The sequence below is a fragment of the Rhopalosiphum maidis genome, chromosome 3, assembly GCF_003676215.2.
Source record: "Rhopalosiphum maidis isolate BTI-1 chromosome 3, ASM367621v3, whole genome shotgun sequence".
Classification (NCBI taxonomy): domain Eukaryota; kingdom Metazoa; phylum Arthropoda; class Insecta; order Hemiptera; family Aphididae; genus Rhopalosiphum; species Rhopalosiphum maidis.
The window spans coordinates 28,384,109-28,402,376 of NC_040879.1; the positions used below are offsets into that span (position 1 = coordinate 28,384,109).

Sequence of the window (18,268 nt, forward strand, 5' to 3'; positions counted from 1 at the left end):
ACACAAAATCTGTTTAACTTTAAGAAAATACTTTATTAATTATTTTATTATAAAGAATATTTTAACAACACAGTATTATACGAATCGGCTACTTATTCACGACTAACTCTTACTTATTCTACGTTTTTGTCTTGGCGACGCAGTCGCTTGCAAAAAAAAATAATCATATTGCTTACACTACTATATTATTGTATAATATGCTTACTAATCTAAGTGTGTGTGCAAGGGTTCCTAACACCCCCGGGGTTAAATGAAAGTTCATTGCCTATTGCAAACTATATTATTCTAGGCAATGGATTTTCATGATTTGGATTGTCTACGGTTTCATATATTATCTTACCTTCTATTGGGTTTTTTATAGAATTAGATGTTTTACACTGTTTGTTTTTGATTATTAAATATAAAATTATTATTATTACTAAACCTATACTGATGATACTTATTGTTATAATTATGTATAATTCATTACCTATTGTGCCCATAACATTACTACTTGTTTTTGTGTATTTTAATTCTTCTAGTGATTTGGAGTATTCGATTAGTTTGAATAAATTTTTTTTTACTATAGAATTACCTTTATCTGGAATATTTGAATTTTTTAAAATTGTATTTGTAATGTTTAATTTAGTTTTCCAGTTAATTGAAACGTCTAGTTGTGGAATAAAGTCTTTATACATTTTTGTAGTTATTTTTCTTTTTGCTATTAATAATGTCCCGTCATCAGTATTGGCTTCACATTGATTGTCTAAATCTAAAATGCCTGTGCCGTTTATACTTACTACTATTGTTTCTGAATTATTTTTACATTTAATGATAACATTATCCCTAATCGTAACATATATCCAGGAATTTGTATTATCTAACCTATGCCATATACTAAAATTAAAATTAACATTTTTTAAGTTACACAAATTAGGTAATATACCTGGCTTTCTAAATATTGTTAGCTCACAGGATTCATCCAAATGATGTAACTGTTGATCATAAGTACATAATAACGTATTCATCATTTGTTTACATTTTGATATTTGTATTTCGCTTAATTCTAAGTAATATAATCTAGATTTATCTATAGCTATATAATCAGATTTTGGAGCTATCATTACATAGTCGTTATCGTATATGTTAACAGGTAAAGGTATGTTTTTATATAATATAAATTCATAATTGTTAACTAAAGGTATTTCTATGACGAAAATTAATACATTTCTATATATACTATGTTAGTTGTAATTAGTCGTAACAATTCTGATATTCCTGAATTATCTAAATCTATTGGTATGCCTTCTCCTATGGGTAATTGTGTTTTAATATCTTTTAATTGGTTTTTAAGGGTATTTATATCTAATATACTGGAGTGAACGAAACCTTGTAGGGCCATATTTATTATATTTAGTAAATTTTCTGTTTCAAATGCGTATTGTGTTAAAATTATATTTAATAATGATATTCTTTCTTCTAGTGCCGTTTTAAAATTTAAGATACCTATTGCAGCTTTATCTGCTTGCATTTCATGAAGTAGATAACTGTATTTGTCGGCTAAATTAATTTCATTTTTATTTATTTCTAATAGCGATGAGTTTACGTTTGATATAATTGATTGCATAATTTGTATTTGTGCATCAGATAATTTAGAAACGCGCGAATTCGAAATTTCAAGATCTTTTATTTTACTGTAAAAATATTCTGCGTCAGTGTCGTCACATACACCGAATAGGACGTTAGATACTCTCCCAACTAAATTGATTAGACCTCTCTTGGTACGGTAATTGTTTTTTGGTTGATCTATAATTTTCATTACATGTTCTTTATTACTACTAATTTCTGATAAAAAGTTATATGCTTGATAATTATATTGGGAACAGAGTTGTTGTAAAGAATCTATCTCAAGGGATTTACTCATTTCACAGGACTCTTCAAAATCTTTTATCATGTTACCGATTTTATTGTACTTTTCATTATAGTTTGTAATGTTAATATAGGTTAAGAAGCGCCAGTGAGAGTTGTATATGCGTAAATTGTTTATTGTGTGAAAATAGATTCCTGATGGGTTGTATATTGGAGTTAGATTGAATGAATTTGCCATCGTTTTTCCAAAAACAATTCTGAAAATGAGAAGAAAAAAAAAATGTAAGAAGATTGGAAAAACAAAATGATATAATACGGCTTTGAATATTTTAATAAACAAATTTCTGAGTAATTATTATATTTGCATTGTGTGTTATGAATTATTGAATTTTAGTTTGCAAGTTTTATTTCATTTTTGTGTAATTTTATTTCCTTTCTGCCTCGTTGAATTGTTATGTTTTCGTTGTTATTTAATTGTATTACATTGTAAGGGCCCACCCATTTTGGTCCTAATTTTCCCTTCTGTTGGTGGTTTTTTACCCATACTTGGTCTCCGACTTTTACATTTACTTGTAGTTCTTTTTGATCGTACTTTTTCTTTGTTTTCTCTTTGTTTTTTAGTATATTATTTCTGGCTGATTTACATGTTTCCTGAAGTTTTTGTTTTAATTCATATGTATAATCATCGTAGTTATATCTTGCTTGCGGTGTTCGACTTAATGTGTGAGGGACTGTAGCAGGAAAACCGTAAACAAGTTCATACGGTTGATGGTTAGTTGTTGTGTGAACTGTTGTATTGTATACAAATATAGCAAAAGCTACATAATCATCCCAATCTGTTTGGTTTTTGTTGACATAGTGTCTAAGATATTCTGCCAAAGTTCGGTGAGATCTTTCTAAACCGCCATTGGATTGTGGATGGTATGGTGTAGTATTCATTTTTTCTATTTTAAGTAGCTTGCAGCATTCTTTGAATATTTTACTCATAAATTCAGTGCCGCAATCAGTTACAATCGATTCAGGTATGCCATGTTGACATATAAATTTTTCAACAAATGTTTTTGCTACCGAGTTAGCATCATGAGTTACTAATGGAAACGCTGCTGAAAATTTGGTTAGATCATCTTGAATGGTAAGTATATATGAATGACCTTCATTTGTTGTTGTTAACGGTCCCACAATGTCAAGAAATATTTTTTCGAACGGTTTTTTGGCCGTTGTTGTAATTACCATGGGTTGTTTGATAGTCCTGTTCATGCTTTTGTTTTGCTGACATGATTGACAAGAAGCTATGAATTTTTTAACATCACTTTTAAGTCCTTTCCATTGGTGATGTAATTTGATTCGCTTGATTGTCCTTGACACGCCTTGATGACCGCCAAGTGGAGCATTATGAAATTCTTCGATTATCTTGAGCTTTTCTTCTTCAGAATATTCGATGTCGACATAAATAATGATTTTTATTTTTGAATTTTTGAAAATGTACCTAATAATGGCTCGAACTTTTTCCCAGTTTAGTTTATCAAGTTCATTGTCGACTCTAGATAATCCGATTTTTGTAATATTGTTTTCTTCGCAAAAAGTTCGTAGATTAATGATACATTTATAAAATGTTTCAAAAGTAGTTGTTTGTTGGCATAATTCTTTGGTGATTATAAATGCTAGAGATTTTTCATTATGTTGAATATGTGCGACTTCTGTGATTTCTTTGTTTTGTTCTTTTAATGTTTCAATTTGACCGAGTCTTCTTCTGAATTCCAAGGCTAATCCTTGTGACATCTCAAAATTTTTTGATACACAAACTACAAGAGTTATGTCTTCAGGTGCCTCGAATATATCACCCTGGATTTCGATTACATTTGAATTTGTTATTAATGTTTTCTGTATATCTTCTTCGAATTTTTCGTATGTTTTTGTTCTGTAGTCATCTACATTTGATAACTTGTCGATTTTTGCTATTCGACTTAGAGCATCTGCGTTTGTGTTTTGCGTTCCTGGCTTATATATGATATTATAGTCATACTCTTCTAATTGTAGTCGCCACCTGGTCAAACGAGCTCCAGGATCTTTGACTCCAAATAACCACGATAATGGTTTGTGATCTGTCACAATGTTGAATTTGCACCCGTACACGTAGTGTCTAAATTGTTTAACTGCCCAAAGTATCGCCAGTAATTCTTTTTCTGTCGTATTATAATTGGTTTCCGCTTTATTGAGTGTACGTGACGCGTATGCAATTGGCAGATCCGAGCCAATTTTCCCTTGCGATAAAATAGCTCCGATTGCAATATTACTTGCATCTGTGGTGATATTAAATGGTTGATTGAAATCGGGGTATTGTAAGATTGGTTCATTTATTAAAATGTTTTTAAAGTAATTAAACGATTCTTGACAAAGATCTGACCAGATGAACTGTTGATTTTGTTTTAGTAAATTAGTAAGTGGCTTAGCTTTCTTACTGAAATCTTTGATAAATCTTCGATAATATCCGACTAGACCTAGGAAAGATTTTACGTCTTTTGCATTCGTTGGTGTGGGGTAGTTTACCATACATTGTATTTTCTTCGGGTCTGGTTTAACGCCTTGTTCTGTGATTACATGTCCGAGGTAGATTACTTCTCGTCGAAGGAATTCACATTTTGTCGGTTGTAATTGTAGTCCATGTTTTTTGAATCTTTCAAATATTTGACGTAAATTTTGTTCATGCTCTTTGATTGTTGCTCCTATCACAATCACGTCGTCTAAATATACGAATGATTTCACACCATTTAAACCAATTAGGATTCGGTTCATCAACCTTTGAAAAGTTGCTGGTGCGCCTTTTAGACCAAAACACATCCTATTGAATTCGAAATGCCCTTTTTCCGTGCTGAAAGCGGTTTTGTGCTTATCTTCTGGTTTTAGAGCTATTTGATGATACCCACTTGCCATGTCTAGGCATGAGAAATATTTAGCTTTTCCTAACTGATCTAAGATCGTTGATATATCTGGCATTGGAAATGCATCTCCCACAGTGATTTCGTTAAGTTTACGAAAATCGATTACTACCCTATATTTTTGGATACCTGATGCGTCTGTTTTCTTTGGTACTACTAATAATGGTGCGTTCCATGGACTGTCACTGGGGCTAATTATTCCATCTTGTTCGAGTTGTTCAATTTGTTTATCTATTTCTTTTTTTTGAGAATAAGGGAGACGATATGGTCTCTGAAATATGGGTTGGTTTGTTTCTGACGTTTTGATTTCATGTTGTATTGTTTCTGTGCAGGATAATGTATCTCCTTCAAGAAAAAAAATGTCTGAATATTCACTGCATAATCTTTCAATGGATTCTTTTTCTTCATTGTTCATGTGATCGCATCTAAGATTTTCTTTTAATAGTTGAATACGATTATTTGCATTTTTTGGAATTTCTTTACCTTGTGTAAATTTTATAGGTACTATTTCAAAAGTTTCATGAGATAATTCATTTAGATTTGGAATTTTCACAGTTTGTGGGTTTTCTGTTGGATTTATTACAGCAATGAGTATTTGATTTTGTTTTATTTCGTTTAAGACATTTCCACAGATTATATGTTCATTAATGTTTTGGGCATGAATAAGAATACTTTGTGAATCAGTCATAGGTTCGTTTAATATTCGTATAGGAATTATCGCTTCGCTTCTGGCTGGTATGGTTGTTGTGGCATTGTCAGGATAAGTTATTTCCTCCTGATCTACGTTGATGATGATTTTGTTTTCCTTTAGAAAAGGTTTACCCAAGATTCCATCCCCGTCAATTGGAAATGACGATGGTACCACATGAAATTCGGTTTCAAAAGTTTGGTTCTTATCTGAAATCATAAGTACAACACCACCCATAGTGTTGACTAAGCGGTCGTTTATTCCTTGTAACTGATAAATATTAGTATCCGAAACTAGAACTTCGTCATGCAATACGTCAAGTCGGATAAGGTTTAGTTTTGCGCCTGTATCTATTAGGAGTTTTGCACTTCCTGACGTACATTGTGAGGCTTGAAATATTGCATGGTCGTTATGTAATTTTATTGTAAATGGTAAGGTTCTTATTGTGTTTGGGCTATTATTTTTAAATCTTTGACCGAACGACTGCCCGAGGCATTCGGTCCCGATCCGTTTCCCGAATAATTTTGTTGATTTCCTTTATCACCTTCTTGTTGATTATTTTTTCTTTCATCCGCTCCTTTTTTTTATAGCATTTTTCTATGGAATGACCAGCTTTTTACAATATGCGCATGTCTCTTGCTTTGTATTTGAGTTTTTTTGTTTGCTGTTTTGCCCTGTGTCTATGCTACGATTTACATATCTACACTCATTCGTATTATGATTACTTTTTTGGCAGTTTTTGCAATATTTATTTGTGCTATTAGCGTTAGATTTATTTTGGAACAAACGTCGTGTTTCTTTATTTGATAAAAATATTTTTTCTTCTTCTAAGCTTACTTTCATAGCGTCTTCCAAAGTGGATGGGTTTCTAGATTTTATGATATTTCGGATGCTATCTGGTAATCCTTCAATGTAAGTAGTTAAAGTAGTTTCTTTGATATAGTCGTGTACTGCTTTAGCTTCTGCTATTGTTCTTTTGCTTGTACTGACATTACACAGCTCATGTAATAATTTCTCGACTCTTGAAGAATATTCTTGAATAGTTTCTCCTGATTTAAATCGGGTTGTGGACAATTCTAGTTGAAGGTAACCTGGAGTTCGTTTAGCGCAAAATGTAACTGATAATAACTCCCTAAGTGAGTCCCATGATTTAACCTCTCGATGTTGTGTTATCGCAAAAGCTTTACCTGCTAATTTTGTTAAAATTGCCTGCAAAAGAATAGGGCGACATTCTTCATCTACAGTCTTAATCACAAAGTCACATGCACTAAAGAATGGATATACATCCTGTGGATTTTCTCCATTAAACTGCGGTACGAGTCTTATAGCTGTTTCTAAAGAGAGTAATGTTTGTTATTATTCGCCATTATGTTCGTTGGTTTTAAAATAGTGTTTTTATCGTTTAAGTCTATTAATGATATTTTATCAAGAAGATTTAGATTTGTATTTATATTTGTTTTATTTTGTAACCTAGTTAATGGTTTATTAGACGGATTATCAGGTACAACCGTTCGGTGGGGGACGAAATCAGGATCTAATTCAGTTGAATCAGAATTGCTACCCTCACTATCACTCGTATGAGTTGACATGCATTAATATTCTTATGTATATATATGTATATAAAAAGTGATTATAATAGTAATTTGTTAATATTACGTTAAGGTTTTATAATAAATTAATAACTTACAGTAATACTAGTATAGTTCTTATGCTTAACGTATACATGCTGTTTGTTGTTGTTATTGATTGATACGGCTGATTATCAGTGATAGCTTATCACAATGTAAACACCGTAGCTGCTCTCGTGACGTTCCTGGACGCTCAGCGCTCCCACTCCGTTAGTTTGACCCACTTAGATTTTCTGTCACAGTCAGGGATAACGACGGCGGCGTTGACGACGACAGCGACTCGTGACGGATGATGAGTAAACGTCACAATCGAAACGATTTTAATATCGATGTTGATGATTGCAATGTCGCACTCCGGAATGTTGTTGACGTTGCATAATACACTATACACGATGTATTATGCTACGTATAAAGACACCATAGCATGAATGATGTATAGACAATAGACGTATATAATTATACGTATATTGTATAGATACGTATTTGTTACGTATATAATATTAAAATTTATATAAATTGACGACTGTGTCACCTGAGTAAAGACAGACTTCGTTGTGTTAGAATACTCCGAAAGGGTACCGCTGCCACCAGTTGTTATATACTCTTTCGGTTAAGGCCCAAAGGTATATATTTATATGTTGTAAAAGAGTCCGTTCACTTACGGGTTGTATTCAAAACACTACACAAAATCTGTTTAACTTTAAGAAAATACTTTATTAATTATTTATTATAAAGAATATTTTAACAACACAGTATTATACGAATCGGTTACTTATTCACGACTAACTCTTACTTATTCTACGTTTTTGTCTTGGCGACGCAGTCCCTTGCAAAAAAAATAATCATATTGCTTACACTACTATATTATTGTATAATATGCTTACTAATCTAAGTGTGTGTGCAAGGGTTCCTAACACTATCAACATGCTTTTAAATGACAATTTTGACTCGTGTTATAAATTCATATTTTAAACTGCTTATGAAACACTCAATTCTCAATTAATTCTCCACTAATTTTACATATTAAACTGACTACATTTTTTTCAGATTGCAGTGCAGCAGTACACCCAAGGCTTGCTGAGACAGGAATTTGCATTCATACCACTTTGGGAAAGTATCAACATCTTATTTGAAAATAAACTAGAAGATATTGATAATAATATTGGATATATGCAATGTGTGTGTAATGGTTATTGAATTTAATTGATAGCAAATTAATACTAGTGAAACAAAAAATTAGTATCATGAAACCAAGACCAATGAATTAAGTACATGATTCTTATTTAGCATTATTAACTTCCATGTATTTTTGTTGATGCTAATACTTCATAAACACTATAAAACATGTTTTTATATGGTAAATTTGGCGTATTTTACAAATTCATTTTTTTAAATTGCTTATAAAATACTCAATTCTCATGTTAGTATCTTGAAACCTTGACCACTAGAAAGAGAATATGTTTCTTATTTAGCATTAATTACTTCATACATTACATATAAGCCAATACTTCATAAACACTATAAAACATGTTTTTATATGGTAAATTTGGCGTATTTTACAAATTCATTTTTTTAAATTGCTTATAAAATACTCAATTCTCATGTTAGTATCTTGAAACCTTGACCACTAGAAAGAGAATATGTTTTTTATTTAGCATTAATTACTTTCATACATTACATATAAGCCAATACTTCATGAACACTAAAAAACATGTTTTTATATGATATTTTTAACGTAAATTACAAATTCAAATTTTTTATGGCTTATGAAATACTCAATTCTCATGTTAGTATCTTGAAACCTTGACCACTAGAAAGAGAATATGTTTCTTATTTAGCATTAATTACTTTCATACATTACATATAAGCCAATACTTCATAAACACTAAAAAACATGTTTTTATATGATATTTTTAACGTAAATTACAAATTCAAATTTTTTATGGCTTATGAAATACTCAATTCTCATGTTAGTATCTTGAAACCTTGACCACTAGAAAGAGAATATGTTTCTTATTTAGCATTAATTACTTTCATACATTACATATAAGCCAATACTTCATAAACACTATAAACATGTTTTTATATGGTAAATTTGGCATATTTTACAAATTAATTTTTTTAAATTGCTTATAAATACTCAATTCTCATGTTAGTACCTTGAAACCTTGACCACTAGAAAGAGAATATGTTTCTTATTTAGCATTAATTACTTTCATACATTACATATAAGCCAATACTTCATAAACACTATAAAACATGTTTTTATATGGTAAATTTTGCGTATTTTACAATTTCATTTTTTTAATTGCTTATGAAACACTCAATTCTCAATTAATTGACATGAAACCAACACCATTGAGTTAAGTAAATGATTTTTATTTAACTTTATTAACTTCCATGTATTTCATTGATGCTGGTACTTCATAGACACTATAAACATGCTTTTAAATGATAATTTTTACTCGTGTTTTAAATTCATATTTTAAACTGCTTATGAAACACTCATTTCTCAATTAATTCTCCACCAATCTTACAAATTTAAACTGACTACATTTTTTTCAGATTGCAGTGCAGCAGTTCACCCAAGGCTTGCTGAGACAGAAATTTGCATTCATACCACTTTGGGAAAGTATCAACATCTTATTTTGGAAATAAACTAGAAGATACTGATAATAATATTGGATTTATGCAATGTGTGTGTAATGGTTATTGAATATAATTGATAATAAATTAATAGTTGTGAAACAATTGTTATTTGTTATATATATGAATAAAAGATTAGTAAACACTTTTAGCTTGTAATTTTTATTCTTCTTATTTACCTATGCTATAAAAATCTTTTATTTAGACTATATATAAATGATAATTTTGACAAAAATTACAAATTCACATTTTCAACTGTTTATAGAAGAATTAATCATTAAGTCAATATTAACACCAACAGAGGGCGGGAGGTTCCCCATACCATGGTCGACGGCTGACCTACCACAGGAAGAATCTAGTTGGTTATGTGCCGTTCACCGTTGCACTGCTCTCCGGAGTGGGGCGGCATATTTATTAGGCTTTTGACTGTATGTCTTGTACATTTACGAAAGAATATTTATACTATCAACGAATTGTTCATATTTTACGGCCGAAATTAACACAAGTCAGTGTCCTGATCCTCGACCAATGCATTAAGAAAATGATTTAAATTTATCATTGAAAAATTATCATCCAAATTCATATGGAAATGGGGTATTTTTCAGTTATTGTACAAGTGTATTCTTTTTTAAAAGTACAAAACATTCTGTTAATTTGTACAATCTTTTATGGCTTATCATAATTATTATTTGTTATCATCTGTTTATGCTTAAATTTCGTATCTTTTTACAGATTTACATTCGTACTAGTGTTTAAGTTTCAACTGTAAATAGTTTTCAATTATTTTGTATTAAAGATGAAGGTTGTCTGTTAGTTTTTGTTTTGATGTTTCAATTTCTAAATTATCCAGTGTTTTCCACGCACTAGTTGTTATAGAATTATTTTCGTTCTCCTTATGGTGTGTAGTAGTGACAATTGGATTAAGTAAATGATTTTTTTTAGCATTATTAACTTTAATGTATTTCATTGATGCTGATACTTCATAAACACTATAAACATGCTTTTATATGATAATTTTGACTCGTGTTATAAATTCATATTTTTAACTGCTTATGAAACACTCAATTCTCAATTAATTCTCCACTAATTTTACATATTTAACTGACTACATTTTTTTCAGATTGCAGTGCAGCAGTTCACTCAAGGCTTACTGAGACAGGAATTGCATTTATACCACTTTGGAAAATATCAACATCTTATTTTGAAAATAAACTAGAAGATACTTATAACAACAATAATGGTCTTTTGCAAGGTACGTGTAATAATAACTGTATGTAATTGATAGCAACTTAATATTAGTGAAACAAAAAGTAAGTATCATGAAACCAAGACCAATGAATTATGTAAATGATTCTTATTAAGCATTATTAATTCCATGTATTTCATTGATGCTGATACTTCATAAACACTATCAACATGCTTTTAAATGACAATTTTGACTCGTGTTATAATTCATAATTTAAACTGCTTATGAAACACTCAATTCTCAATTAATTCTCCACTAATTTTACATATTAAACTGACTACATTTTTTCAGATTGCAGTGCAGCAGTACACCCAAGGCTTGCTGAGACAGGAATTTGCATTCATACCACTTTGGGAAAGTATCAACATCTTATTTTGAAAATAAACTAGAAGATATTGATAATAATATTGGATATATGCAATGTGTGTGTAATGGTTATTGAATTTAATTGATAGCAAATTAATACTAGTGAAACAAAAATTAGTATCATGAAACCAAGACCAATGAATTAAGTACATGATTCTTATTTAGCATTATTAACTTCCATGTATTTTTGTTGATGCTAATACTTCATAAACACTATAAAACATGTTTTTATATGGTAAATTTGGCGTATTTTACAAATTCATTTTTTTAAATTGCTTATAAAATACTCAATTCTCATGTTAGTATCTTGAAACCTTGACCACTAGAAAGAGAATATGTTTCTTATTTAGCATTAATTACTTTCATACATTACATATAAGCCAATACTTCATAAACACTATAAAACATGTTTTTATATGGTAAATTTGGCGTATTTTACAAATTCATTTTTTTAAATTGCTTATAAAATACTCAATTCTCATGTTAGTATCTTGAAACCTTGACCACTAGAAAGAGAATATGTTTCTTATTTAGCATTAATTACTTTCATACATTACATATAAGCCAATACTTCATAAACACTATAAAACATGTTTTTATATGATAATTTTAACGTAAATTACAAATTCAAATTTTTTATGGCTTATGAATACTCAATTCTCATGTTAGTATCTTGAAACCTTGACCACTAGAAAGAGAATATGTTTCTTATTTAGCATTAATTACTTTCATACATTACATATAAGCCAATACTTCATAAACACTATAAAACATGTTTTTATATGGTAAATTTGGCATATTTTACAATGTCATTTTTTAAATTGCTTATAAATACTCATTCTCATGTTAGACCTTGAAAACCTTGACCACTAGAAAGAGAATATGTTTCTTATTTAGCATTAATTACTTTCATACATTACATATAAGCCAATACTTCATAAACACTATAAAACATGTTTTTATATGGTAAATTTTGCGTATTTTACAATTTCATTTTTTAATTGCTTATGCAACACTCAATTCTCATTAATTGACATGAAACCAACACCATTGAGTTAAGTAAATGATTTTATTTAACTTATTAACTTCCATGTATTTCATTGATGCTGGTACTTCATAGACACTATAAACATGCTTTTAAATGATAATTTTTACTCGTGTTTAAATTCATATTTTAAACTGCTTATGAAACACTCATTTCTCATTAATTCTCCACCAATCTTACCAAATTTAACTGACTACATTTTTTTCAGATTGCAGTGCAGCAGTTCACCCAAGGGCTTGCTGAGACAGAAATTTGCATTCATACCACTTTGGGAAAGTATCAACATCTTATTTTGGAAATAAACTAGAAGATACTGATAATAATATTGGATTTATGCAATGTGTGTGTAATGGTTATTGAATATAATTGATAATAAATTAATAGTTGTGAAACAATTGTTATTTGTTATATATATGAATAAAAGATTAGTAAACACTTTTAGCTTGTAATTTTTATTCTTCTTATTTACCTATGCTATAAAAATCTTTTATTTAGACTATATATAAATGATAATGTTGACAAAAATTACAAATTCACATTTTCAACTGTTTATAGAAGAATTAATCATTAAGTCAATATTAACACCAACAGAGGGCGGGAGGTTCCCCATACCATGGTCGACGGCTGACTACCACAGGAAGAATCTAGTTGGTTATGTGCCGTTCACCGTTGCACTGCTCTCCGGAGTGGGGCGGCATATTATTAGGCTTTGACTGTATGTCTTGTACATTTACGAAAGAATATTTATACTATCAACGAATTGTTCTATTTTACGGCCGAAATTAACACAAGTCAGTGTCCTGATCCTCGACCAATGCATTAAGAAAATGATTTAAATTTATCATTGAAAATTATCATCAAATTCATATGGGAAATGGGGTATTTTTCAGTTATTGTACAAGTGTATTCTTTTTTAAAAGTACAAAACATTCTGTTAATTTGTACAATCTTTTATGCTTATCATAATTATTATTTGTTATCATCTGTTTATGCTTAAATTTCGTATCTTTTTACAGATTTACATTCGTACTAGTGTTTAAGTTTCAACTGTAAATAGTTTTCAATTATTTTGTATTAAAGATGAAGGTTGTCTGTTAGTTTTTGTTTTGATTGTTTCAATTTCTAAATTATCCAGTGTTTCCACGCACTAGTTGTTATAGAATTATTTTCGTTCTCCTTATGGTGTGTAGTAGTGACAATTGGATTAAGTAAATGATTCTTTTTTTAGCATTATTAACTGTCATGTATTTCATTGATGCTGATACTTCATAAAACACTATAACATGCTTTTATGATAATTTTGACTCGTGTTATAAATTCATATTTTTAACTGCTTATGAAACACTCAATTCTCAATTATTCTCCACTAATTTTACATATTTAACTGACTACATTTTTTTCAGATTGCAGTGCAGCAGTTCACTCAAGGCTTACTGAGACAGGAATTTGCATTTATACCACTTTGGAAAATATCAACATCTTATTTTGAAAATAAACTAGAAGATACTTATAACAACAATAATGGTCTTTTGCCAAGGTACGGTAATAATAACTGATTGTAATTGATAGCAACTTAATATTAGTGAAACAAAAGTAAGTATCATGAAACCAAGACCAATGAATTATGTAAATGATTCTTATTAAGCATTTATTAATTCCATGTATTTCATTGATGCTGATACTTCATAAACACTATCAAACATGCTTTTTAAATGACAATTTGACTCTGTGTTATAAATTCATATTTTAAACTGCTTATGAAACACTCAATTCTCAATTAATTCTCCACTAATTTTACATATTAACTGACTACATTTTTTTCAGAGTGCAGTGCAGCAGTACACACCCAAGGCGTGCTGAGACAGGAATCGTGCATTCATGACACGTTGGGAAAGTATCAACATCTTCTTTTGAAATAAACTAGAAGATATTGATAATAATATTGGATATATGCAATGTGTGTGTAATGGTTATTGAATTTAATTGATAGCAAATTAATACTAGTGAAACAAAAAATTAGTATCATGAAACCAAGACCAATGAATTAAGTACATGATTCTTATTTAGCATTATTAACTTCCATGTATTTTTGTTGATGCTGATACTTCATAAACACTATAAAACATGTTTTTATATGGTAAATTTGGCGTATTTTACAAATTCATTTTTTAAATTGCTTATAAAATACTCAATTCTCATGTTAGTATCTTGGAAACCTTGACCACTAGAAAGAGAATATGTTCTTATTTAGCATTAATTACTTTCATACATTACATATAAGCCAATACTTCATAAACACTATAAAACATGTTTTATATGGTGTAATTTGGCGTATTTACAAATTCATTTTTTTAATTGCTTATAAAATACTCAATTCTCATGTTAGTATCTTGAAACCTGACCACTAGAAAGAGAATATGTTTCTTATTTAGCATTAATACTTTCATACATTACATATAAGCCAATACTTCATAAACACTATAAAACATGTTTTTATATGGATATTTTAACGTAAATTACAAATTCAAATTTTTTATGGCTTATGAAATACTCAATTCTCATGTTAGTATCTTGAAACCTTGACCACTAGAAAGAGAATATGTTTCTTATTTAGCATTAATTACTTTCATACATTTACATATAAGCCAATACTTCATAAACACTATAAAACATGTTTTTATATGGTAAATTTGGCATATTTTACAAATTCATTTTTTTAAATTGCTTATAAAATACTCAATTCTCATGTTAGTACCTTGAAACCTTGACCACTAGAAAGAGAATATGTTTCTTATTTAGCATTAATACTTTCATACATTACATATAAGCCAATACTTCATAAACACTAAAACATGTTTTTATATGGTAAATTTTGCGTATTTTACAATTTCATTTTTTAATTGCTTATGAAACACTCAATTCTCAATTAATTGACATGAAACCAACACCATTGAGTTAAGTAAATGATTTTTATTTAACTTTATTAACTTCCATGTATTTCATTGATGCTGGTACTTCATAGACACTATAAACATGCTTTTAAATGATAATTTTACTCGTGTTTTAAATTCATATTTTAAACTGCTTATGAAACACTCATTTCTCAATTAATTCTCCACCAATCTTACAAATTAACTGACTACATTTTTTTCAGATTGCAGTGCAGCAGTTCACCCAGGCTTGCTGAGACAGAAATTTGCATTCATACCACTTTGGGAAAGTATCAACATCTTATTTGGAAATAACTAGAAGATACTGATAATAATTGGATTTATGCAATGTGTGTGTAATGGTTATTGAATATAATTGATAATAAATTAATAGTTGTGAAACAATTGTTATTTGTTATATATATGAATAAAAGATTAGTAAACACTTTTAGCTTGTAATTTTTATTCTTCTTATTACCTATGCTATAAAAATCTTTATTTAGACTATATATAAATGATAATTTTGACAAAAATTACAAATTCACATTTTCAACTGTTTATAGAAGAAATTAATCATTAAGTCAATATTAACACCAACAGAGGGCGGGAGGTCCCCATACCATGGTCGACGGCTGACCTACCACAGGAAAGAATCTAGTTGGTTATGTGCGTTCACCGTTGCACTGCTCTCCGGAGTGGGGCGGCATATTTATTAGGCTTTTGACTGTATGTCTTGTACATTTACGAAAGAATATTTATACTATCAACGAATTGTTCATATTTTACGGCCGAATTAACACAGTCAGTGTCCTGATCCTCGACCAATGCATTAAGAAAATGATTTAAATTTATCATTGAAAAATTATCATCAAATTCATATGGAAATGGGGTATTTTTCAGTTATTGTACAAGTGTATTCTTTTTTAAAAGTACAAAACATTCTGTTAATTTGTACAATCTTTTATGGCTTATCATAATTATTATTTGTTATCATCTGTTTATGCTTAAATTTCGTATCTTTTTACAGATTTACATTCGTACTAGTGTTTAAGTTTCAACTGTAAATAGTTTTCAATTATTTTGTATTAAAGATGAAGGGTGTCTGTTAGTTTTTGTTTTGATTGTTTCAATTTCTAAATTATCCAGTGTTTTCCACGCACTAGTTGTTATAGAAATTTTCGTTCTCCTTATGGTGTGTAGTAGTGACAATTGGATTAAGTAAATGATTTTTTTTTAGCATTATAACTTTTAATGTATTCATTGATGCTGATACTTCATAAACACTATAAACATGCTTTTATATGATAATTTGACTCGTGTTATAAATTCATATTTTTAACTGCTTATGAAACACTCAATTCTCAATTATTCTCCACTAATTTTACATATTAACTGACTACATTTTTTCAGATTGCAGTGCAGCAGTTCACTCAAGGCTTACTGAGACAGGAATTTGCATTTATACCACTTTGGAAATATCAACATCTTATTTTGAAAATAAACTAGAAGATACTTATAAACAACAAAATGGTCTTTGCAAGGTACGTGTAATAATAACTGTATGTAATTGATAGCAACTTAATATTAGTGAAAACAAAAAGTAAGTATCATGAAACCAAGACCAATGAATTATGTAAATGATTCTTATTAAGCATTATTAATTCCATGTATTTCATTGATGCTGATACTTCATAAACACTATCAACATGCTTTTAAATGACAATTTTGACTCGTGTTTAATTCATAATTTAAACTGCTTATGAAACACTCAATTCTCAATTAATTCTCCACTAATTTTACATATTAAACTGACTACATTTTTTCAGATTGCAGTGCAGCAGTACACCCAAGGCTTGCTGAGACAGGAATTTGCATTCATACCACTTTGGGAAAGTATCAACATCTTATTTTGAAAATAAACTAGAAGATATTGATAATAATATTGGATATATGCAATGTGTGTGTAATGGTTATTGAATTTAATTGATAGCAAATTAATACTAGTGAAACAAAAAATTAGTATCATGAAACCAAGACCAATGAATAAGTACATGATTCTTATTTAGCATTATTAACTTCCATGTATTTTTGTTGATGCTATATTCATAATAAACACTATAAAACATGTTTTTATATGGTAAATTTGGCGTATTTTACAAATTCATTTTTTAAATTGCTTATAAAAACTCAATTCTCATTAGTATCTTGAAACCTTGACCGCTAGAATAGAAGAGAATATGTTCTTATTAGCAATTATTATTCTTTATACATTACATATAAGCCATACTTCATAAACACTATAAAACATGTTTTTAATGGTAAATTTGGCGTATTTTACAATTCATTTTTTTTAAATTGCTTATAAAATACTCAATTCTCATGTTAGTATCTTGAAACCTTGACCACTAGAAAGAGAATATGTTTCTTATTTAGCATTAATTACTTTCATACATTACATATAAGCCAATACTCATAAACACTAAAAACATGTTTTATATGGTAAATTTGGCGTATTTTACAAATCATTTTAAATGCTTATTAAAAATACTCAATTCTCATGTTAGTATCTTGAAACCTTGACCACTAGAAAGAGAATATGTTTCTTATTTAGCATTAATTACTTTCCATACATTACATATAAGCCACTACTTCATAAACACTAAAAAAACATGTTTTATATGATATTTTAACGTTGTAAATTACAAATTCAAATTTTTATGGTTATGAAATACTCAATTCTCATGTTAGTTATCTTGAAACCTTGACCACTAGAAAGAGAATATGTTTTTATTTAGCATTAATTACTTTCATACATTACATATAAGCCAATACTTCATAAACACTATAAAACATGTTTTTATATGGTTAAATTTGGCATATTTTTCAAATTCATTTTTTTAAATGGCTTATAAAATACTCAATTCTCATGTTAGTA

At 29.1% G+C, this 18,268-nt stretch overlaps 1 protein-coding gene across 1 annotated transcript; it reads right to left on the bottom strand.

Annotated features, from left to right (window-relative positions):
- Window positions 1-6,069: 6,069 nt before the first annotated feature.
- Window positions 6,070-12,203, bottom strand: LOC113557878. Its single transcript, XM_026963419.1, has 2 exons — window positions 12,194-12,203; window positions 6,070-6,806 (listed from the first exon to the last, which is right to left on the bottom strand). The coding sequence occupies exons 1-2, from the start codon at window positions 12,201-12,203 to the stop codon at window positions 6,070-6,072; spliced, it is 747 nt and encodes a 248-aa protein (XP_026819220.1).
- Window positions 12,204-18,268: the final 6,065 nt, after the last annotated feature.